At 37.7% G+C, this 25747-nt stretch overlaps 1 protein-coding gene across 15 annotated transcripts in view; it reads right to left on the reverse strand.

Moving 5' to 3' along the window:
- LOC134535104 (uncharacterized) overlaps nucleotides 1-25747 on the reverse strand; it is a 305166-nt gene that overhangs the window by 249451 nt on the left and 29968 nt on the right. For 3 of the 15 annotated variants that reach the window (XM_063373983.1, XM_063373985.1, XM_063373981.1), the window contains exon 2: nucleotides 43-331. The exons of 8 other annotated variants lie outside the window; for them this stretch is intronic. In XM_063373983.1, coding sequence (XP_063230053.1) covers nucleotides 43-269 — 227 coding nt within the window. In that variant the 5' untranslated portion in view covers nucleotides 270-331. Of the gene's footprint in view, nucleotides 1-42; nucleotides 332-17461; nucleotides 17558-25747 lie in introns of those variants that run through there. 4 more of the 15 variants (XM_063374013.1, XM_063373996.1, XM_063373986.1 and 1 more) reach the window with 2 other exon arrangements.

The raw sequence follows: 25747 nt of genomic DNA on the forward strand, positions 1-25747 counted from the left end.
CACAATGATCACAGCCTACAGAGCCATGGGCGGGGCACGTACCTCCGCTTCCCCTTTTCATTGTCCCTGTGGTAGTAGTACCCTCTGCCGTCGTAGAAGACGGCTGTGTTCCGGCGCGTCCCGGGCAGGTAGACGGATTGCGTCTCTGGCTCCTCCCGCTGCGAGTGCGTCTCGCTCTGCGTGAAACTATCGTCTTCGTGGTAGTAATACACCTCCCAGTCCCCGTCTTCTTCCAGGGGGTTCACCATCGCCTCCACTTGCTCCTCCATCGCTACGTTCGAGGACGTCACGCAGAACTGAAGAGGTCTCCTTCGGGATTCATTTTACAAGCCTAAAGTAATCAACAAAATACAACTGTCAGCTGTATACAGGATTGGCCGGCGTGTACGACATTATTAAACACTCCTTTCCCGTTTGTGTTTCGAAGCTGCAGTCCAAAGAGTCATTAATTCAGCAATTCAATAGTCTCAACACAGAAATTTTTGGCTGCAACTTCGAATCACAAACTAAATTTTAGTTGCCTAACACCCTCCATAGCAGCCAAGAAGGACAATTCTGTTTCCCTTGTCCATGGCAAATTCTTAGATTTAAAAAAATCTTTATTAAATTTCAGTCATTTCAAAAAGAAATGCATGTAGACACATTGTTCCTGGCCAAGATAGCTGTAACTGCTGCATCTCTAAAGCAAGCAACTGCTTCTCACAAAAATGTTATATTAAAAAAATATATCTTTAAATCTTTTACTGCTTATACTAAATTCATATGTATTTCATTTTTAATGTTTATTTATAAGACACTACAGACATGCCCACCCACGCAAACTGCATTTAGTCCCCCCTTAGCCCTACCTCACTTCTAATCTATGTCATCCTTATATTGCATTTTCATGCTCCTAATTTTCTACATCAATGTCTATGGGGGTTAATTTTTTTTTTACAAATTTGGCAACCAAATTATTTATTTTGTGTTATCTGATCTGCTATTTAAAAAAGGTCAGGCAGTTTCACAAAGAAAATTTGTCCCAACTTACTGCTTTGTGGTCCCTAAATATTTCATTTTTTCCTAACTTTCTGCCATGTAGTCCCTGGACAGATAGCTCATTTTTTCCTAACTTACTACTATGGAATCCCTAGATAGATTTTCATTTTCTGGGTTGTCACAGCTGAGCCATGCAAACAGAAACCAATTTCATATTCTCATTTAAAATATTTCTTAGTAAAAATCCAAAGTCAGCAAGCAAGCAAAGACGAGCCACAGCGGGTGAAGCCTGGTGCGAGGTTGTACCGCCCGGCTGGTACACCTGGGTGACGCTGGGTGACGCACGGTGGACGCGCAGCTACTCTGTGGTGACGGCTTGTCAACGGCGGTGAGAAAGCGCGGTGCTTGTTGGGAAGCAGCACCAACAACTGCACAGCTCCGTGGGATCACAACCAACGACACATCGACACACACATCACCACACAGCACAGCAGTCCGAGGTCACGATGTAACAGCTGCGCGTGACCTCCCCAGGAGACGGTGATTGTCGCTTGAGGTGTCGGAGCTGTTTCCAGCGCTAGCATCAGAGACATGATCCAATTGGAACAAGGAATGGGTGCATGGATGCGAATATCTAGCCTCTCCAAGCCTACGCCAGCTCGCTACCTCCACGTGGTGCCAGTGGTCTCTGCCCAAGAGTCCTCGCCACGACACCCAAAGAGGTATCTGGTGAGGAGGAAACCCCTAACTGCATCAACAGCAGAGGGACGGAAACTTCAATCGAGGGGGTTCAGCACTGCCGGGCCCTCCGGACGTGGGTTCCAAAGGCCTGCTCATCAACGTGTGATCTGCATGGCGCATGGTGGGCGTTCCACAACCGGGCCGTCAGAGCCGGACTCTGTGGGACATCTGAGGGTCTCCAGTTCCCGAGGTAACTCCCTGTGTGAGTAGACCTGGGACAGTTACCTCTCTGACCTACAGGTCAACATGCCGGAGAAGCCCCAAGTCCCATGAAAACTCTTAGGCAGTAGTGCGGGATGGCCAATCAATAGCCCCCCATCCAATTGCTCTGGTTGTTACAGGCCATGTGGCGTTGGATTCGCACTGGCATTCTGATCCAGGTTGGTTAAGTTGAGTGGTCACTTGGAGCGTTACGAGCACACCCTAGGAATCCCCTAATTGAAACGGGTGGACGCACGAGCAGCGTTTTGATCTGCTCCGGTACTAGCCTGGAGAGCTAGTAGCGGCGTAGATACGTGTCTCGGCCGGATCACGGACTAACTGTAGGCACTGATCTATATACTGGTGGGGGTCTGCTGAATGTGGTAGGCTCAGGTAGGCGCCAGATGGTAACTTGCTGAGGGGCATGTCAGTGAGGACGCCGCTGGTGTTGCTGGTGTTGCTGGTGTTGCTGGTGTTGTTGGTGTTGCTGGTGTTGCTGGTGTTGTTGGTGTTGTTGGTGTTGTTGGTGTTGCTGGTGTTGCTGGTGTTGTTGGTGTTGTTGGTGTTGTTGGTGTTGTTGGGTGATATAGATGCTGGGATGTGGTCTTCAGTCTCTCGGAATAGCCCTTCAATGCACCAGATCGCTGAATGGACTAGGATGCGGGTGGTGCCAATGCTGGGATGGGTAGCCCTGGCCTCTCGACATAGCCTTCTCTGAAGCCTCCGAGTCGCAATGAAATGGCGTATCAGTTTCCCTCGCCACATGGAGCCATGTCTTGTTCCGTTGGATCAGCCCCACTGGGTAGTACATGCCGGCCCGCATGGGTTTAGGAACGCGTGTTATATGTATGCGGAGCGAAAACGTTGATTATCATGTCAAGTAATCTAAGCATAGAACATCTATTTGATGGACAATTTTTATAAAAGTATAAAATTGTTCACTGTGGTCTTGCATATTGGTAGAAAATAAATGAAGTCAAACATTGTTGTCATTTCACCAGGTTCAGTACATGATGGGTAAATCTGTTAAAAACTAGAAGACATCTTTATATTTCCTCAAGTTGCTGGGCCATGCTGGGTCGCCAATATGTCACTGTCAAATAAAATAAATTGTGCCCTTACAGACCTTTGTGTCTCGTCGATGTGATCATTATGGATGGAGACATATGACAATTATAATTGGGAGAGACGCCAGCCACCGCTTCTATAAACTAAAACGTTATCTATTGCAGCATAAAATAAAAACCACCATCAGCAGACAATACTGAGCCATAACTAATGAATTTTGAGAACACAGCCAAGCAGTGTTTTCAAGAGAGGCACATGACTGGAAGGTGTGGATGGGAACTTGGATATGGTTAAATATTTAAAACATAATTTCTGTCATTTCTGAACACAATAGATATATTTCAGACAAGGTATAAGTAATCAATAAAATAAGAATATGAAAGGATTATAAAATAAGTACATGAAACAATGATTGTAAACCATATTTGTGCATAGAGCTTCAAATTTCTTGGTTTTGCACACTTTTATGCTTCTTCATAATTTTTTAAACATTTTTATTGCTTATAAATTTTTCTTGGAATTATTTTTGAGTTTTAGATTGGACACTGATTGACCTATGTTTTTCAACAAAAAAAAAAATGTTCTCTCTTCCAATGTGGTTCACAAGTTAATAATTTTCTGCTCTTCTCAAAATCACCAAGCGCTGATATTTCTGTCCACTGAAAAATTTGTATCCTCACATTTTCTTTACAGAAGAATCCCAGCATCCACAAATAGTGTCGATATTTCTTTTATACTTGGGAACATGGGGTGTTCTCTACAGCTAGTTAGTATTACAAAAGTATTTTTTTTATGAAGTTTAAAAATGTGAGAAGATCTGTCTAAGATGCGTATTTAAGAACTTTGTCTTATGCGTATGACAAGAGGTCAGGGATAACTATATCACATATCACATCTATGACCTATAAAGAATACATTATACATAATGTATGTCCCTTTGTTCATCTCTCAAAGGCTGAGATAAGACTGAAAGCAGAATTATTGCAGCTTTTATAAAGAGCAGTATTGTTAGACTCCAGTTTTTCAGCTTTATGTAACATCTGACTTACAACAAACTTGATCATTTACAGTGTATTCAGAATGCAAATTTCATTCGCCATTCATTGTTCAGCATCAAGGCATCATTTTGTGTCAACATATAATTGTTGTAAATATTGTTGTACAGAGTTCGAGGTTTGTTGTTGAAGAGTTTCCACAATGAGCAATGTTGCAGCACATTAAAAGTGTTCAGGTGTTTAGTAATAAAAATGCTGGCTGAACCTTTCTGCGTCATTGCCTTCCAGTGTTCCAGTGGCTACAACTGGGACTCGCACTGGTTGGTGGAAGCCTGCCCCCTCTGAAGCCCTAAAGTCACTTCGACGGTCTCACTCCCTGAACACTGCCGTGAACAGATGCAGGGTTCTGTCTGTTGGCGCTCAACGATTTCGTCAGCTGGCGCTCAACAAGTTCAATCACTTTCCCGTTATCCATCTCTAACTTCACTTCAAGGGCTGTGGCACGACAGTATACAATTCTTGCAACTGTTCCTGAAAATAAGATCTGTCAAATAAAACTACAGAACAAAATATCGTAAACTGTAACTACCTAAACTAATTTTGAATTGTCATAAAACTGAAAAGAAAAAAATAAATTAGCATTCAATAAGAAAATAGAATATAAATATTTTTAAATACAAAAATTATGTATTAAATTGCATCAGAAAGCCAATGTTGTATGTGAAATGTGAGTTTTAAGTGCTTCACTGCAGTATTCAAACTTACCTTTCACTGATGATTTCTGTTGACTGGCTATTTCCTTGAGGCTGAGTATTATGTTTTCTTTCCTTGCATTAGTTTTCTCACACATGACCTACAAATGCATTTCCGCTGGCTTACAATACCTGTCCGCCACTTACCTATTATTTAACGCTGTTACCAGTGCGGATATAAGGTTTTTAAGGGATAAAATGGTATATTTAATTTAATGCTCTACACTGGATGGCTGCCGTACAAATGTACCTGCAGGAGGGGCTAGGGAGTAGTCTCGTAGCTTCTCGACAGCTGCAAAAGGTTTTCTTTATCTGTCGCCTGTAGGCATACCCTGGCCCGGCACTTGTCAGGGTTCTCTCAAGACACGGCAGTGCCACGGGTGACGGCGCTGGTAGCTGGCATCGCGGCAGGAGTCGTCACGAAGGCTACCGGCCAGGCACAGCGCAAGATGAAAAAGTAACCCGGTCACGTGTCTGGCCCCACACTCCTACGCACCGAGCACAACAACCGTCTCTGGAAACTCCTCGCAACATTACGTCCACGCAGTACAGGCTACACAGCATACATTACATCGGAACGTAAGTGAATTAATTTTTCTGCAACACAGTTTCCAGTTCGATGAATGACCCACGTTACGGAAATGCTGCCAAAATGAGAAGATGCCCGCTAGGCAGTACAGAGACTGCACTGCGGAGAGTGACCGGCACAGAACTTTTACATAACTGGCATACTTGTTTCAATGGAACTGTGGAACCTTCAAGCGATATGGCTTCGGCCTCTGCCAGGTATTATTCCAATTCACATGTGATAAAATTACACTCTTTAAAACATTTCCCTTAATGTACATATGGAGTTATGTATCAGTGTTTTTTTTAAATTTCACCAAGTAAAGAGGACTTTATGACGCACAATTCAGTAGTTGTATAAGTAGTAGCTTACCTTTATTCATACGTGTTTTTGCCATTAAAAGCAGCTTCAAAACGACACGAATGAATAAAAAAACTCATAACAAACTACCGGTTTGATGAAAGTCTCGATGTTCCTATATATTGTGCTACTGCTGTTACTTCATGTACCTCAAACACGAAAATTCTAAACATGTTTCATATGAAAGCATTTTTAACTTCTGTTTATGTCCTCTAATTTTCCCTCAGAGACTGTCAACCATATCTGAATGCCTTTGAATGGTAAAACCATTTTATGATGTTATTCAAGGAACTCTGTTTTAAAAAATTATCAGGAAAAACATTTTAAGAGGGAAATAGTTCAAATCAGTTGCAACATAAAAACTAAATTTCACTCAAATTACACACTTAATTAACTGCAAAATTCTACTTACCTCTTCTTGGACTCGCCACTTACAGTTCGATAGGCAATTCCCTTTCTGTTCTTAAACCTGTCTAGCCAGCCATTTGAAGCATGAAATTTGACACCTAGGTTACGCGCTATTTGTTCAGCTTTGTCTCTTAAAATGGGGCCGTTTGTGGAGATTCCAAGTACCCTCTGTTCCTTAAACCACGCAAAGAGTACGTTTTCAACTTCTTTGTATTTCCCAAACTTAATTTTCTTACACTTAGACGAAACACTAGTAGCTAAAAGTTGATCCCGCTTAGTCATTATTCCATTCAAGGTAGACGGCGGCATTCCAAGTTTTTTTGCCATAGTCACTCTTGATACCAAAGGATTTGCATCAACTTCCGATATTATTTTCAGTTTTTCTTGAAATGATAATGCCTTCCGTTTGATGTGTCCACCACTACATGTGGATGCCATTATGCACTGTTTTCACAACCCTACACACTAACTATTATTTTTGATAACCTTACAACCACCCTGACAAGTACCACATGAATCACAAACCTAAATATCTATTTTCTAAATTAAAAAAAAGTTCACCATTACGTCCATCATATCAAAGTTTTTACTACAGCGCTAAACAATGAAACTGGGTTTAGTTACACAAATTGCAGACCCTGTTGCATTACATGACACGCCAACAGATCAACAAATGGCTGGTGGTTTACTGTGTATCTGTCTAATGTTATGCCTTGAATCAGAGAATGGTGTACTGATGGAACAGCCTACAAAGTTGATACAAATGAAATCATATGATTGGTCAAATAATACTACTTGTAACAGCCTGTAGCGGGTAACATTGACTCATATACCGTCAAATTCTTTGTTATTACTTGGAAATAAAGGTTTACAAGCTTAATGATAAAAATATTTTAAAATTGTATTGATATGATAACCATTATTGTATTAATTTTTTTTAAAAGCTGAACATTACATGCAAGAAGCATCTATAAATGCAAAAAAAATTCAATTGGAAGAATTAACGAAGGAATGTATGGAAGTGATGAAAATAATTTTGTGAATTAATAGGTGTGAAAATATATTCTGTGGAAATGTTTTAAGCTAGTTTAACTACATTTGTTAAAACTTGCCACAAACATCTAATTTTTCAAGCCTCGTTCCCCTTAAAAACTGGTTTGGACAATATTTTTCATATCATTGTATGTAATGTTTGGAATAGGTTTAGTGTAATTATTTTGTTAGTTATCTAACAAATGCCTTTTTACCAGTTACCCATTGTTTAGGCCATAGCATTGCCCGCATTTGAAAACAAAAAAAAACTATCTTATGAAAGTCCCGTCCCGTCAGCAAATGTTTTCGCGCTAAGCTAACAAATGTGTCGAATGCGATACATTACATGAATAATTTGATTTGCCATGCTTCAATCATGTTGCATGAATAGCGCACCTGTGACTTCAGCAATTCTCCATAGTCCATGGTGAAAAAACAAGACGCTCTGACACAGTTTATAACAGGTGGGATAGTATAATATTGTGAAAGGAAAGAGGCTTGCAATAGGGCCCAGACACTGTGAAAGTGCCACTGAAAGAACTGGGATGTCCTCTCTTATCCTTATCTGTTCTTGTAAGAGTATCCTCTGTTGGAGATGGCAGATATGCACACACCGAGTGAGCTCACATTGCAAACAGAGGAAGGGGGTATGTATGTGTGTGTGTGAATGAGACAAGAAACCACTGGGGGGTGTGATTACAGCACACAACTCTTCTGCAGTAGCGTGAACTATCTGCACATATCGATCGAGTTGCTTACACAAAGGTTCACTATAACGGGACAACTGATTCCTTCACCGGCCCCACTAGCCTCGTCCGGCCTTCAGCCGTGCGGAAAAGTGTCTCCCTGTCAAAATCCTCTGACCCGAAGCCCCTCACTTTCACCCGCCACAAAATTTTGGCACAGACAGTGTTTCACATGCCAATGCAACCAAAAATACTACTGAAAAGATTTGGCATGACAAAACTTTTCATAGCACCAACCAAATTACAAGCTACAATTGTTGGCAAAGCCCTGTGCTACCATAGAGCTTTTGCATTGGAACGTCGTAGAAAACCCGCAACCTGAAAAAAGCTTGTGTGTTACTACAACAAAACCTACAAAACAATTCTTCAGGACAAGGTTCAACCTATTGCGTTGAAGACTTGTTCAAAGAGCACTAATGACTCCTGCTTCCTACACTCTGACAAAACATAAAAACTTACTGGTAAGAGTTCCAAGTAGCCGCTGCCTATGCATCTGGAGTGGTGAACGGATCAACCTCAGAGTCTGTACCTGCAGGCGGCGAAGGCTTGGCTTCAGGAATCACGAACTCAAAACTTTCACTGCCCAACACTGATGCATTCCCATTGCTACTCGTTTCCTTCGGAAGACCTAGATTTTCCCTCAATCTTGCTAATCTGCTGAGCCTACATGCGAGATATTTAATAACAGCTGTTAAATTCCATGATGGATACGTCCAACAATAAGATGCACTTCAGTAACACCCTTCCACACGAGCCAATTACTGGATTCCAAACCAAGTCAGCTTCTGCAGGGCAGATTGAAACAAAACTCTGCTATAATTTGTTCCTTTGTGACACTGATTGTAATCTTTAGGATAAAATTTAAAAATTATAGTATTATGTTACTAGACTGACGGTTTAAGGCATCAGAAACGCAAATATTGTAATCTTAGAGACTGTATCTGTTAATTCCCACGTAGATTGTATGGGTACTTCAAGACAAACTTTTATAAAATGATACTATTCCTGAACACATTACTAGCAGACAACTAACAGGGCACTGTGATGCACCAGACTACAATTCAGATGATTTTCTCTCTGAAAGTGTGTTCTCTAGCAACTTATCACCCAAAATTTGTATAGACTTCAGTTCCTGTTTTTTAGTCAAGACTCTATAATCAAGACGTTCATCGCATCTAAAGCACTGTGCAGCTCAATACTTCTAATATATGAAAAGAAATAATTCAAATTAATTGGCTCGTGTGCCAAGGGCCAAATATATAAGTTCTACATTACGGTAGATATGAAAAATAAACATTCTGCCGCTGAAGTTAAATTATCTAGCTGTAATAGTGAAGTTTAAATTATTTTTCATTCAGCAAATTCTGCACTATAATGAGACTATAAATAATTAAAACTAATCTAGTTTCCTCGAAGGCTTGTACTACTGACTTAGCAGCCACATCATCGCACATGAAAGATAAGGAGACACCTCTGAGGCCAGTTAACACAGAATAACTACATTAACTTACTTAACTGTGCTAGCACCTGGCAACCAATAAGGGGTGACTACCGTAACAGAACGGCGATGCTTTCCATATGCCTTCTAGAAGCCTCTCAACAACCAACAGCAATTTCTGTAGCTACTGACCCAGATTGGGAAGCAAACATGGGCCGGTTGGGAGCCAAAAATAAAAGTCAAAACATTAAAAGGAATAGTTTATCACTAAGCCATCGAGACACCATGTATGTCAGTATTAACAAGCTTAACACATTCTTAAGTACAATACTGAAGAAACAATGTCTAAGAAACATTTCTGTGTGTTTGTGAAGAATGAGAATGTATTTGAATAGTGTTTGTAAGAAAAGTACTTTGATAGAAAATGAAAAGTGTGATAATCCATGGATAAAACAGCATACACAAACTGAATTGAAATATATATATACTGAACACTAGACAGCAGTAAAGACAGGTGTGTACAAGTTACAAAGATACGAGACATAAGTTAGGCCTCAGTTGTGTGTCTAGGACACAATTCAAGGATTGTGTAAGTGTACAAGCACCCCAGAACGCACGCACGTCTTGCCGGGATCGGCCGTGGTTGAGGATCCCTGGGCATGAGTTGTGCTACAGAGGTGTCATGCCCAACTCTCGTCCGGGCTCATGCAAACTAAACAGAGACCAGTTACGCTAGGTTGCCACCCAATCAGCTTCCGGCGAGAATCCACGGAGAGAACTTTTTAAGTACTTGCACTGTGCCGGCAGCAAGAAGACATTTATGAGGTTAGTCATTGCTCTTGCGACTGTATTCACGAGTTGTTAGTGCAGTTACCCCTTAATTCATAAACTTTGTACCTTTATGTGCTTGCTTCCGACTTATCGCTGTCAGTTTCATAGTTGCATGTTATCTGCTTTGAACAATTAAACTGTTATTTGTTGAACGAAATTGTGTAAATTCCTTGGAAAGTATTATGTTTTTTGTAAGAGTTCACATGTCCTTCATTAGGCACCTTGCTTCTACAATGCTACTGTTCTAATGCAGCTTTTTATTAAATTAATTGGTAAATACTTGTACTAATCCCAGAGGTTGGTACAGTACCATAATACAGTTAATTCTGAACAAAGAACTTTGAAACTGTACCTTTTAAACAATTGTTCTGTAGAGCCTAGACAACATACCAACAGTTTCTAATTAAGAAGATGCCATCAACACCAGAGTTGACAAAGCTCCAAGTTGAAATCTCAAGACAAAATTACAAACTCGAAACAAGATATTCTCCATATTTCTACACTCAATTTTCTGTCCGGATAGCAGGCAGACACCATCTAAATTAATTCTCTTAATCTTTCAGGTGCACTGAAAAAACATTGAGCACTTCAAATGGTGAAAACCAAGGCAGAAAGATGTTTTTTAAACATTACACTGTAACTGGCCAAACATAATAAAAAATAATAATTTTTAGTTAGTTTAACACACACACACATATATATACATACATATATATATACACACATATATAAGAATAAGTATTTTGTTGAATGTTAATAATGTCCTCTACCCTGACATTTAAAATTTTTAAAAATTAAGTATGACACATTCGTGCTTCTGGCATATAAAATCCAATTAAAAGACTCAATTTTAATTTTAAATGTAAATATATTCATCAACTTTATTGGTTGGTTATCATTATCAGCTCTTTAAAAGTGTTTATTCAGCACACAGTATGAAAACACTTGGAATAAAATAAATTTACAATGGAAAACAATGGGTTCAGGTATAAATTCTGTCGATATTCTTCAAAGAACTCTAAAAAAATCATTTCAGTACAACTTAACAATACAATCTGAAAACAAAAAAAAACATAGAGTTCTAGAATATTATGAAATATAAATTTCAATACTACTTAACAATACAAACTGAAAATGAAAAAAACACAACATTTAGTGCCGGTAGTAAATCACATCAACTCTTCATCTGGCTCATCATTGTCTGGTTCTGGAAGTGCATCACGTACACCTTCACTAGTTTTCAATGCTCGGTAATATGCATGATGTTCTCTTGGAATTATCAACTTGTCACACATTGTACATAGATCTTTGTACTTGGGCGCAGAGATTGAGAATGTCTCGTTGTGTGCCTTTGTGACTCCTTGTGTTTTTGAGGGCCGTCCTGCTGTCCTCTTTATTTGTATTGCCTGAAAAGGTTTGTTGAAATCAGTTTTAAAGAACAGCGATTGAGGTTTCTCTTTCTCGTAATGTAGCCAACATATGGATCTGGTGGGAATTTTCGGAACTCTTTTTGAGTCTGTTTTAAAGTCAAGAAAATCGTCGTGCAACATTGTGTTCACTAAAAGTGGGCGAGGATTATTCCTGTTTGTTCTAATTATCTGCACCCACCCTTCAGGAACATAAACAGGAAAATTCTTGGATTTCTTTTCTATCTTCGAATGTATTGAATCACACTCCATTTCAGTATATCCTGTTTCGAAGAATTTATGATCAATGGTTTTGAGCCCTGGATGAGTCTGACAAAGTGTCATGCACATTGATATAAAAATTACATTCTTTTGCTGTCCATCACAACTATCCGACATCATTCGAACTTCTTCGATTATCTGTTGACTCATAAACGCAGCTTTCTATTTCAATAGCTCCTCGCTTGCCTTCAAGTTCATTCCAAAAATAACATGTTCCATCTTGATATCCCAAGTTGTAAAATGTAACTGCTAACTTTCGTAAGTAAAATATTTGCCCACACAGTCCTTTGGGAGTATTTAAAAGAGCCTGCAAATCAAAGTTAAAGGCCAAAATATGTTGATCATCTTTTGCAGCTAATTTGTCTGTGTTACATTCTTGGCGGGCCATTTCTACTTTTCTTTTATGTCTATCATGCTCTTCTGTTTCCTTTTGCTTATCTCCTTCTGTAAGTGAATCATAAGCCAGGCATTTGCAGCATTGGTCTTTCTTTGGGAAAAAATCCTAATTATACTCATTACAAATTGCTCTATTCTTAGCAAGGGACACAGAAGGTAACTTATTATCTCTGCATTCTGCCTGAAATTCAGGGTGCATTATGAAAATATTCAAACTGGAATCTAAATACTTTTTTGTGCTCTTCTGTCTGCAGTAATGGGATTCAACACGATTTCGGATACGGTTCTCGTCTTCTTCCGAAAACTTATTATGAGGGGTATGTTTACATGTTGCATGTCCTTCGAAATGCCAAAATCGCGAATGTGCCACATTCGTGATTTTAGCTAAAGAATAATTTTATATTTCAAAACAATTTCACGAATGTACCACATTCACTATTTTGGCATAACAAAAAATGAAAATATTCCACTTTCGTGTAAAAATAACTTGCAATTATTGCTACAGGAATAGAGATACAACATTCGTGTTTATGGCAAAACATAGATATTTAAAAATACTTTCTACCTATGTACATATCAAAAAAAGTGATTTTTGCACATTCGTGGTTCTGGCATAAGGGGGACGATATATAGTATATATATGTATGTATATATATATATATAAGATGAACACTTCACTTACTCAATTTTACATATATTTGCCTCTTTCCACTTCCTGCTCAGCTTCATTGATGATTTAAACTATGGTAAAAAATATAAAACATCATCACAAATACTTGAAAGTGTACACTACTTGGTCTATGTTTTCAGCAGGCTAAAATAATGTTAAACTATTTGACTAAGAAATTTTCATCAGTATTTTCCATAATTCCTAACAGACTAACCACAGATTTAATTCCTGTAGCTCACAGGTAGATATTGATATTATTTGTCTCCTCATATTATTTTTAAAACCCGGCATATATTAAACAGTTACTTCAAAGTCCAGAACAGAATGGCTTGATTTGATACTGTAGATAGGAGAAAACAAACACTCAAGTGGGTAAATGTTTTAAAAATGTTATGTGTATTGCCAATGGTGTGCTACCAACAAAACAACATTATCTACCACTTCCTGTTCTCAAAGATTAGGAATCCTTCCCTACAATTCATCTTAAAGTGACTAGCTAGAGACACTACACAAAACAAACTAAGAAAACTTCAGTGGGAAAAGCCCTATTGCATAAAAAGTTTTTGACGTGACGTCTAATAAATCTATGAACGCTGGCTGCACGCACGAAAAATTGTCCCACTACGGATGTTCCACTACAGATGTCCCACTACGGATGTGTCCTGTTTACGCATGCGTGGCATCTCTCTGGTATGTTGCGGACGGTACAGAGAACTCGGCCGGGGTTCGAGGTTATTGTTGTGCACCGCGCCACGGGAGTATATTCGAAAGGAAATGGCGTTCTTACAAGTACGTATTATTTTAATTACTAGTGTAAATCAATATATATAAACAGTGTTGTATGAGTATTGTTTTAGCTGTGTATCTAAATATTTTTTGCTGGTATGATACTTTTCACGCTTTCGTTTGACATTGGTAATTATTTGTCATGAGTTATTATTTGATCAACTAAATCACACAACGTATTATAGTTATGAGCCCACGAGCGTGTAAATATTTCGAGTACAACAGAGAATATGCTAGTTAAAAGAAATTCAAACAAATATTGTGTGTGGAATATTATTAATTTATAACATCTGAAACAATTGTTTCCAATATGGCCTCGTGGTTGTGCGGTTAGCGATGCTGACTACCAATCGATATCCCGGCGGCTGAAATTTTTTTTTGTACTTGTAAAAATAAATACGGCACGCACGACACTTCAAAAGTAATAAATATATTTGAATTAATGAATGCAAATAAAAGTAAATTTATTAATTAAATTGTAGATTTCATTTCACTCCTTCTTTGTATCCATGCAAAATAGTGATAATACAATAAAAATGATTCAATTTTATTCATAAAAGTATGCAGAGGTAGATTTTGTCATACAAAATATAGAAATATTCAAATGAAAATTTCTTCCTCAAAGAATATAATATTTTTAATGCCTAAATGGTTTGGTTGCAAAAACCTATTACGGCTCAGTCTCAGGCCGAATATGATATTTCATTTTCTTTTGGATCAATCATTTCATCAATGTTTTGTTATGATGTTGTCACGTTAAACTATCGTCCGTAAACCGACTTTACAGACAACCAATTTTTTGCTCATCGTTACAATGAAAATAATCCAAACATGACTTAAGATTACTTACTTCCCTCCTTATGATCAAAACCCAAAAAATATTAAATTCTCAGTCCTTAAGAATGTTGAAACCATTTTTAAACCAGTACTAAATACATCTGTACAGCAGTATGAGTGTTCAACTCATACAGCTGTGCTATAACTGAAACAATAACTACGTAAAACTTCAAAGGTACAAGCAATGAAAAATAAATTTATGCAACAAATTAAATTACAAAACAAGTTTTCTCTATGTCTTCATCTGATTTATTTCACATCCAGTCCACACCAAGCACATTAGTCACCCATTACTGATATTATTATCTTGATAGTTCTGAAACTTATCTTCAAGATTTACAAAGAACAGGGTCATTCCATGTGAAATCACCCAAATTTAAATTATCGGGTTGCATGACTATTTTGTTAAATTTTTATATTTACACCATAGATGTACCAACTATTTAAAGTACAAAACCAATTTTTTAAATATTTTATTGGCAGCCATATTGAAATTAGGCTAATTTTTCTACACTAAAACGTATGAAAAAGTATGTATTTTAGGGTTTCGAAAAATTAATGCTGTACTTTGTCTATTACAAATAGAACATTCTGGTTTTGACTGGTTGTAAGAAGGTATTCTAAGGTATCATTTAAGGTGTATATACATGCAAACAAGCATTTAAGGTACTAAGGGGAAAATGGGACTTAAAAGTGTGCCAAAAAATGAGCAAAATGACCAAATTCAAGGTCATACTGATGGTGTAGGGCTGTGAACCACTGACTGGCAATTTTTCTTCAAGAACTATGACTAATAGGGATCACATCCATGGAGAAGCAAAGACTGGGTTGTAAGCCCTTCTTGCTTTCTTTTATGTTAAAGTTGCAACATTTCACAAAAATTGAAATTTCAAGGTCAAATAAATGCCAAAAATTACAGGTTTTGGGCTGAAAAACCTCTACTGGTACTCAACACAACAAACAAGTTTCATTTTGTGGTTCACTGTGGTTTCTTAGCTATAGGCTCTCAAAGGTGTACAGAAATTCACTTGTTTGCTTTCCTATTAAATATATACAATTGCAGATTTTTTGCTATATATTTATAATCCAAATAAATTATATAAGTTTCAGACAGCTTAGTAGTGTAATAAAGATGTAATGTATACTGTATGACATGGAACTAGTCTGTACCAGTTATCCTGCATGATAACTGGTTGAAACTGGTTCTTGTAGGCTAAAACCAACTAACTCCAGTGTTACCGTAGCCAGCAAGTCAGTGTGCAGTGAACTTTAATAGAGTCAACAAGTGCATATTTTATGAAAAACATTCTTGCTAAAGTTTTGTTGTACCTAACACATGAGTGAGGTATATATACAGCACAGTATTATGATTTAAGTATGGCTTGTTCTGTCGGCTCTTATCTAAATGAATCTTGTCAAAATAATTCATATGGTGTATCAGTGATAAGTCTAGCATCTGGGTTAAGCGATTCTGATAGATTTCTAGTGCAGAAGAGAGTAGGACTAAATGAAATAAACAGTGTATGCACTTATCATTACAAAAATATGTTTATAAATTCAGCCATTTATTTGGAAAGTCATGCAGTGATCCTTTTAGCGTTCACAAAAAAGTTATTACAAAAAACCTGAGGGTAATTACTTTGTGCATGTCTGAGAAATGGCCCTCCTTGCGGCTTGTACCTGGGAAATCAGTTTGTTCTTCATGCCACAAAAGACTTGCTGTTCCTAACGCTGAAGTTAATACTGAAGATGACATTGACCAGCAGTTCACAGACCCTGACATAGTCATAGAAACTCTGAATCAGGTGGGCGAAACTTTAGGTGTTTCTCCCATTAAGGGGATTGGTGCAGGACAAAAAACAGTCATTCGTCAGAATTTGTTGGAAATGAGCTTAAGTGTTTCATAAATGCTTGTTTATTACGACTGTAAGGCCAGCCAGCACGTATATAAGCTAGCGGGTTCGATTTAGCAAGTTAGTGGCGAGAGAGCTTCTGTGAAGGGAGGTTGTCGAAGGTTGCAGCTCTGAGGCCTGCCATCTAGCGGGAATCTTTCGAATGTCTTCCAAAATATCGCCTCTCTCGCTCTCTCTCTCTCTCGATATGAATGTTTTTTTTACCAACCACTAAATCAGTAAATATTTGTGGTTTCAATTCGCTATGAATTCAAGCATGTAACATTTGTACTGCTTCTTCGATTCGGCCACAGTTAAATGGGGGGCTCTGAATCACTGAAAACTCCTCAACAAAATCAACTATGAATCACAGGCATTACAACAAACAGTTGTCATAAACCAAGTAGTCAATGAGCAGTGGACATTTTTCGAGTCCGTAGAGGATTGTTGAGACTATCCTACAGGTCATTGGCATTGTGCCCTTACGCACATGGTTAATACCCCGCATGAGTAGTGTAAAGGCGTAAGCCTGATACACATCTAGGTCCTCATCTAACTGCGCACACTTAGATTTAACTCAGGATAGGGTGAAAAATGTTAACTAATTTTCCAGTCCTAACAGTCACCAACGAAACGCCAGCAAAATAAATAAATAAGCTCACAAATATTTTTCGTGGATGAAGGCGAAGCTGATACTTTGGAAACGTTACCAGCAGATATTAAATACTGTTTAAATATTATTTACGTAGCTTAATTCTTAAAACTGCATTCATGTAAACTGATTTTGTGTGAGACTATGTTGAGTGTTATCTGCTACACTTATTTTTCTGAAAAAAGTCTATCGTGGCTTAATAAACTTGTTAACATTGATGCCTGTCATAAAAAAAATTCAAATGTAATTATATTGATACATGTTGAGTATAGTTTATGAATGGTTCACGCATTGCTGAAAAAAAAAACATGTTTACACTTTTACACATCTTTTTGTTGTCGCATCGCGTCCATCGCGTCGTACATACGCAACTCTGAAAAATAAATGTATGATAAAAAAGCTATAATAAAATAATCACTTACCTTTCTTTATTCTTTTGTCTAAGCGCTCTAATGGCTTTCGATAGTTTTGTTCTTTTGTGTACTCTGCTTGGTGGAGGTCTCTTCGGCATTTTATTCCTGAATAAATTTCACGCTTACAACAAAAAACAACTAGCTAAATCACTGTGCTAAATAATAACAGAGAATAACCATTCAATTATACACCGAGCTAGACCAAACACGTTCTCTTGTCTACTGAAAATGAGTACGTTGACCTTCATACCAGTTTCCCGCGAAATCCCGTCTCCCCTTCGTAAACAGCAGAAAGCTGTGGCAGGGTGGGGTCGAGAGAAAGCACTGGCTGCAAAAAGTTTGGGAAACTGTCGGAAGGTGTCACTACTGTCCAGCGCGCTTCATAATTCCTCGTATCTGAGCTTGCAAGCTGCTCAAACTTCAACAGCTACGTTTGTACTTTAGGTCCGACTACGATAAGCTAAAGACTAAAATAAAGTAAATCATTCTTCCGACAGATATGTAGGCGTTTGAATTACAAATGAAAACGTGAATGTTATTAAATTCTTAAATGAATATCACGCAATTTCGTAGCAGCTCATTTATTAAAATTCAAATTGTAAATATGTTAAATTAATAATGATTACAGATAAAATAATGGTCACAGTCATATCTCCCGTGTCTGAAAATTTATCTGCAAAAGTTTTACCACTGAATTCTTTATAGTTTTTTAGTAAAGCTTGAATTAAAAAAATTCCCGAAAATCAGCAATAACTTATTATTTAAAAAAATTAAAAATGAATTTTACACCAGAATGGTTCAAATCTTCTCTAGCAGCTGAATCATTAAAAAATATATTGTCGTTTTTTTAATACAATGCTGGTGCACCAATCCCCTTAAGATAAAGAGGTTAAGTAATGAGAAAAAGCATTTGGAAGTCAAGCGCACAGTAAATAAGTTTTCGGGTGCTGTTAAGGAGAAACTTATTAACTCTTTTAATATTGATTATGATGTACTAGAAGGGGAGGATAGAAACAGGAAGGCAACCGACAATGCTGCACAAGACAGAATATCTTAGTCAGTGTGAAAGAGAGAATAAAAGTTTGTACTTCAAATGAAAAAAAATTAAAGTGTTAAGAGTAGTCCCACATACTTGGACGATTAGGAAAACAGTAGAGGAACTGGGTGTAAATGAATACCTAGTAAAAAAAACCAGAACACTTGTTGAGAAACATGGCATCATCCCTGAAGTAAATTTGCAAAAAATAGGGAGGTAAACTAGTCAAGAAATTGAAGACCTCGTTGTAAAGTTCTATGAAAGTGAAGATGTAAGTAGGATGTGTCCTGGGATTAAAGAAACCAAATCAGTACGTCTTGAAAATGGAGTGAAAGAATTAAAGCAGAAAAGACTGATACTTTATAATTTAAAAGAGCTGTACCAACAATTCAAACAGGAGCACCCATTGGCAAAAGTAGGGTTTACTAGATTCTGTGCCCTTAGGCCTCAGTGGTGTATTCTAGCTGGCGCTAGTGGAACACACACAGTATGTGTTTGCTGTATACATCAGAATGTGAAATTGATGGACGCAGCTCTAGGCCTTTCCGATTGTAAATGTCTGCTTTCTACAATAGTGTGCAACATCAATGAAGAAAATTGCATGATGGTCAGTGCTCACAATGTCCTGGTGTTTATGCACTGGACTTCAATGAACTGTGCCATGAAAGTATAAATGATGAAAATACAATATTTTATCGACAGTGGGTTGCTACTGATTGATGTAAGTTGGTCACCATTTTGGAACCATTCTCTGAATTCAAAGAAAATTTTACTATGAAGTTAACTGATTTAAAGAGTCATCATTTTATTGCCAAGAGTCAATCACAGTTTCTCAAGGACACGAAACGGAATTTGCCAGAAAATGAATGTGTTGTCATTGCGGATTTCTCTGAAAATTACACATTCGTGTTGCAAGATGAAATTCAAAGTTACCACTGGGCCAATGTCCAAGCCACTGTCCACCCATTTTGTGTTTATTTCAAGGAGAAGTCACATGCCACAGGAGCCTATGTGTAATAAGTGATTGCATGGAGCACACAACCACTGCTGTCTATGCATTTCAGAAGCAACTGGTATCTTTATAAAATAATTTATTCCTAAGCTGAAGAAGATCTTGTACTTTTCTGATGGATGTGCAGGGCACTATAAAAATAGAAAAAAAACTTTTCTAACCTCTGTAAACATTATGATTATTTTGGCGTGCACGCGGAATGGCATTTTTTTGCCACCGGCCATGGAAAAGGCCCAAGTGACGGGATAGGCGGAACAGTAAAGAGGTTTGTAACAAAGGCGAGTCTACAAAGGCCAACTGAGGGCCACATAAACACACACAAAAAATGTTTGATTTTTGTGTTCAGAATATTAAAGGCATAGACTTTGTACTGGTTACTGCAGAAGATGTACAAAAAGAGCATGAAACTCTGAAACACCGCTTTGAAGAAGCAAAAACATTTGATGGAACTAGAGATCATCATTGCTACATCCCATTGGATAGATCAACTCTTCGGGTCAGTAAGATTTCAGCATCTGTTTGTTCGAAACACATTGAATTCAAGACTGACAGAACTTCACAATTATAGAGTATCAAGGACATACACGAAAATGATCATGTCGTATGCATGTATGACAAAAAGTGGTTTATCGGAAAAGTTATTGATGTGTCCAAAGCAAATGATGATGCGAAAGTAGTGTTCTTCAAACCTGCTGGACCCACAACTACATTCAGCAAGACAAACCATGATGTTGTTTGGGTGAAGAGTGCTAATATCATTGACATTCTGTCACCACTAGACTTCACCACGGCCACAGAGAGAACCTACAACATTTCTCAGGAGAAAAGTACAGAACTTTGTCATAAGTTAAACTAGTTTTTGAAAACAGTGAAAGCTGCGGAGAGATCGTAGGCTGCGGCATGTTGTCAACACATTTGTTTCTGCTAAACTGCAAACAGACTTGGCCTTAACGATGTTTATATTGTGTGACAATTAATGAAAGGTAAACTATTTTACAAAACTCTCTCATTTTATCATTTTAGTGTTTTAAAGACAGAGTTAAAATATTTATTAGTAAAATATTGCTTTCACAAATGGTCATAATTGCAGTTAAATTTTCCATTTAATGCAAAAATTCAGGCCACATTTCTGTACAAATTTGAGAGCTTGTAGCTAAGGAACCACAGTGAACCACAAAATGAAACTTGCAGGTTGTGTTAAGTACCAGTAGGGGTATGCCATCCCAAAGTGTGTAATTTTTGGCAGGTCCCCCTTAACAGTTATTTGACCTTTAAATTTAGATTATTTTTTTTTAAATGTTGCAACTTTAACATAAAAAAAAAGAAGAAGGGCTTACAATCCAGTCTTTGCTTCTACATGGATGTGACCCCTATTAGTCATAGTTCTTGAAGAAAAATTGCCAGTCAGTGGTTCATAGCCCTTCACCATCAGTATGACCTTGAATTTGGTCATTTTGCTCATTTTTTGGCACACTTTTAAGTCCCATTTTCCCCTAGTACCTTAAATGCTTGTTTGCATGTATAAGCCTTACATGATACCTTACAATACCTTCTTTCAACCAGTCAAAACCAGAATGTTCTAATTGTAATAGACAAAACAGCATTAATTTTTCGAAACCCTAAAATACACACATTTTCATACGTCTCCGTGTAGAAAAATTAACCTAATTTCAATATGGCTGCCAATAAAACATTTTAAAAATTGGTTTTGTACTGTTAAATAGTTGGTTCATCTATGGTATAAATATAAAAATTAAATAAAATAGTCGTGCAACCCCACTTAGGTGATTTCACATGGAATGACCCAACAGATAAGCTACAGTTTTTGAATTGCAGAGGATGAGATATAAATGTTTCCAAACGTTAAGAACTTTGTTTTACTTTTATTTTAGCTCAGACAGCTTCAACACCAGGATAATCATTTGCATTGGTTGGAAAGACAATTTTAAATTTGTGTTTGTTCATGCACAACCTCCTCTTTCAATCATTTTAGGGCAGAATGTCTGTCGATTCTGACGATAAAATAGTTGCAGAAGTAGTGTGGATTTATACTTAAGTTATTAAAAAATCTTTCAGCATGACTAATTATATTGTAATCACATACTTCTACATTATTGTCGAGTTCACTCGCTTTGGTTCTTAGGCCTCCAAGATTTTGATAAAGCATATCCCCTCATAAACCTGACATGCCTGACTAAGGGCATTACTGTCTCCTCCAGACACGAGTCTGAAGACTGACCATTAGGTATTACATTAGGCATGGTCCTCAACACGTGAGTCTTCGCTGTTAGATATTTGTTCAGGGTTAAGTTTTCCATAGAAAGGGCAGATCAGACAGCCATTTAGCCAGAAAACAGTGTTATGCATCCTGTCTGAATCTTCCAGTACAGAGATATGAAACAATTTATGAGTATTAAATTTTATCTAAGCTTCACAACTTTGACTTGAAGATGAAGTTTATTGGCAATGTAGTTAACTGAATGCTGGTTTAGCTATGTTTTTTTTAGAAGCTGCATTTCTAATCCCAACTTGCATTGGGGTTTTCTTTTTGTAATTAGTAACAAGAGTTGGATTCAAGACCAACGTTAGTTTTGGGCTCATATGTGTTATGTACAATGATAAAGCCCTGATCATTGTGCCGAAAATTTGAAATAATTGGCACAAATTTATTTTTCACCTAAAACCCCCAAGGTGAAACTTTGTTAGCCCATTGTTTAACCTGATAAAATGTCTCCTACTAGAGTGCCGCAACGTTTTCCCAGAGCCGCACCCGAGAACCTGGTGTGATTTTGCCAGCCAGTCATTATACATTTTTCTTCCCGCCCCAGGCCACGAACGCGACCAGTAACAGTGTCCGACTTCCTGACCGAGAGTGCTTTTCTCAGCTGCCTCCCAGAGCTCAGATTCCTCTTTCCAGAGCTCAGCTTGGGTTAGCAGCTCCAGTCATGCCCCATTCTAATGTTCCAGGGCTGTCGGGCAAGTATCGGCACCCGCCCTAAGACTTTTCTCACGAGCTAGCAGATCCCCTCTTCCTTCTTTTCCAGGAAGTCAACTGAGAGCATTGACCAGGGTCTTCAACCCCGCCCCTCATGGAGCCCTCACTGCTCGACGAAAGGCCTGCTCTCGCCATCTCGTGGCGAAGAAGCCAACTATTTGACTTTAATTCTGCGTTGTAGCGAGACCTCTGCCGGCCGCCGCCACCACACCTCTCTCTAGTTCTCTCTTAGCCCGTCAGAGCACGAACCCGCTGGTCCCATGAGTGCCAGGCTTACGCTAGTCCCTCTTGCGGGACTTTTGTGAACTAACCTAGAGTCCGTTTCACCTGCGCCTCGACGGAGCATTAATGATGACATCAATTCACGTAACTTGTAAAACTATCGCGCACAGGAAAACTTTAGACAACTAAGGACGTGCGGCTGCCTGAGTCCCGGCACGAGCGCGCACGAAACATGCTCGTCGACCCCAGACATGCGGCCAACTATCACTAGTCCCTGGAAGTGACATCACAAGGGCTGTCTGAACCAGAAGTGAAGAACGCTAGCATTAAAGTACACGAATCTGTGTACTTCTAGAATTTAAGAAACATTGCCATTATGAAAAAAACATTTCTTTCTATATTTTACCATTAATAATAAATTGAAAGAAAAAAAAGTTATATTTCAATGTGTTTATAAGTACATTTTTTTACAAAAACATTCACATACATCCCGATCATAACTAAGAAACAAAGGTAGAATCATAACGTAAATTGCCAAAAAAATTTGTATGACACTAATGAAATGATAAAAATTACTTTAGTGATATTTTTTTCCCCAGTTAAATTTATTTGTTAAAAAAAATTATGTACACAACCTGTGCACCTAGCTAATACTGTTGAAGAAGCCAAACATTAAAACCGTTCAGATTTGTTAAGTACACAGGTGAAGTACACAAATTAGCAACTGCGTAGTCTACACTGCATCAGTTACATCGACTGAAGGGAGAATGTGTGTCCGAAGTCGGAGAGAATCTTTGCAACGGTCCAAGGATGATGCCTCTACCATTTCACGGTGCACGAAGTAAATGATGATGTACATGCCCCTGGAGCTTCAAATATCTGCTACACTCTACAGTGTTAAAACTATGAAATTATAATGAAAATATCCATTTTAAAGCATTTTTATAAAAACAAAATACAGAAAAGTTAAATGAAACTACAAAATATATACAAGCACTGATAAAGTTTCTTAAATGTGGAAATATTGGGGTTGCTGTGTGTATGAGGCTTTCCCCGACTGTTAACGGTTGCCGGTAGTAACTCGCGATCCTTGTGAGGGTTTGAAAATTTACAATTTACTCTTTTCTACAATATTTGTTTTTAAATAATATGAATTGGGTGGGTTTAGCTCCTTAACTTTAGGTATATTAAAGTATTTGTATCACGCTGTAATTTTCACATAAAAATATATTTGTACGTTATATTCAAAGCCATGTTCAAAACAGTTAGTAGTAATTTAGATTTAGGTTTTGGTGGTTGGGGAGGATAAACAAGAGCTGCATGCAATTTTCTTAATTCAAATCCTACATCTTAAATATTTTCAGGGCCCTTATATTGACACACAATTGGTAGTTTTGGAGCCCAAAAGCACGATTCCAAGCACATTAGTTAGCCTGTCCAGGATAAAGACAATATTCTTCCTGAGCCAAAACCAACCCTAAGCAAAAAGTTTTTTTTCCCCCTTGACCTCTTATAGGATTAACATTTCTTTTAGTAAATCTATTTACATAGTTTCATGTGGATGGATCTTTTTTCGTTAGGATTACTCTATTTTTGCCATTTCCCCAGGCTTATTACTATGCCCTCTAGATTCCCAAATGCAATACAAAATCGATAATGTAACTTTACAGTACTCAGGCAGGATAACCTCTACACTACGGAGAGTGGGGAAAAAAAGAATTGAACTCTAATACCTAGCACAGAAATATCATCTTCGCATATGTGCATCATACTGTTAACAGAATTTAAAATTCTACATACAGATTTATAAATCAGTTAAAATTGTAGGTACTAGGCTATTGATGTGCTATTGTTTGTTATGCTTATTTTATGGTTCAATCAAGTCAAATGAATTGAAATATCAATAATATTTCGATGTTTTCCAGTTATTCAATTTGTTTTTTTAAAACAAAAGAATATACAAAATTGTTGTAATTTTCATAGTGTTAAATACAGTGCACCTTACATCATTATTAACATTATTATACCATGAAACTTTGAAGCCAAACAAATTTTTTAAGATAAATAACACTATTCTTCTGACGTTTAGGATGACAAGGATGATAAATTTAAACCACAGACATCATCAGCAAAACATCATTGGCATACTTCTTGCCAGAAAGTCTGGCTATGCCTGGCTAAAATGTTCTAGGAGCGACTACTGTCCAAAATCCCCCCCCCCCCCCCCAAACACACCCTTCCCTAGCATGAATACCAGCAGTGTTTCCCTGGACTGAGGGACAACGGAAAGCTAAGCAAAAAAAGACCAAACAGGACAGGAAAGAAAGCCAAAGGAAATTAACACAGTCAAATTATGTTATCCTGTATATTATGTTACAACAAAGATGAACAAATGTTAAATAAAAATTTAATCTAAACTGCCTTTGATGTATGTATTGATTTTACAAATTAAAATCCAATATGCATTGGGGGAAGACATTAACTTCTACATATCTCAAATTTTTACTTTGACACAATTCAAGCACATGAAATAGAAATGTATTACTCGAAATATTAAACGGTATTGTTACACGTAATATTCAAATTTATGCTATTTCCATTAAACTCAACTTATTAATAAATTTTCGCTTACCCCTCTTCCTTATTGTCATTATTACTTGCTTTTCTTCTTTTCCTCCATATCTCGTTCGCAGCTTTCGCGTGTTTGTTTCGTTTCCTAGGACGAGAAGCCCGTTTACCCAGAATTTGTTTACCCATTGATACTTTAATATTCCAAACAAATAAAATAAACACTCCATGAGCAATCTTGAACACATAAAATAAAAATTTCATTTATTTCCACAAAATTTACTTTACTTCTTCTCACTGATGCCGACTGTCCCTTTAAGATTGAAATTTTTTTTTATGGGACATGTTTTCAAGGTCAGACACCACTGCTGGGGGGGGGGGGGAGAGAGAGTGCAGTGGGTGCATGCAACACAGGCTCAACTACGAGTGTTGTAGGCAACTGAAATTTAATACATTCAGTGA

The sequence above is a fragment of the Bacillus rossius genome, chromosome 8 (genome assembly GCF_032445375.1).
Source record: "Bacillus rossius redtenbacheri isolate Brsri chromosome 8, Brsri_v3, whole genome shotgun sequence".
NCBI lineage: Eukaryota > Metazoa > Arthropoda > Insecta > Phasmatodea > Bacillidae > Bacillus > Bacillus rossius.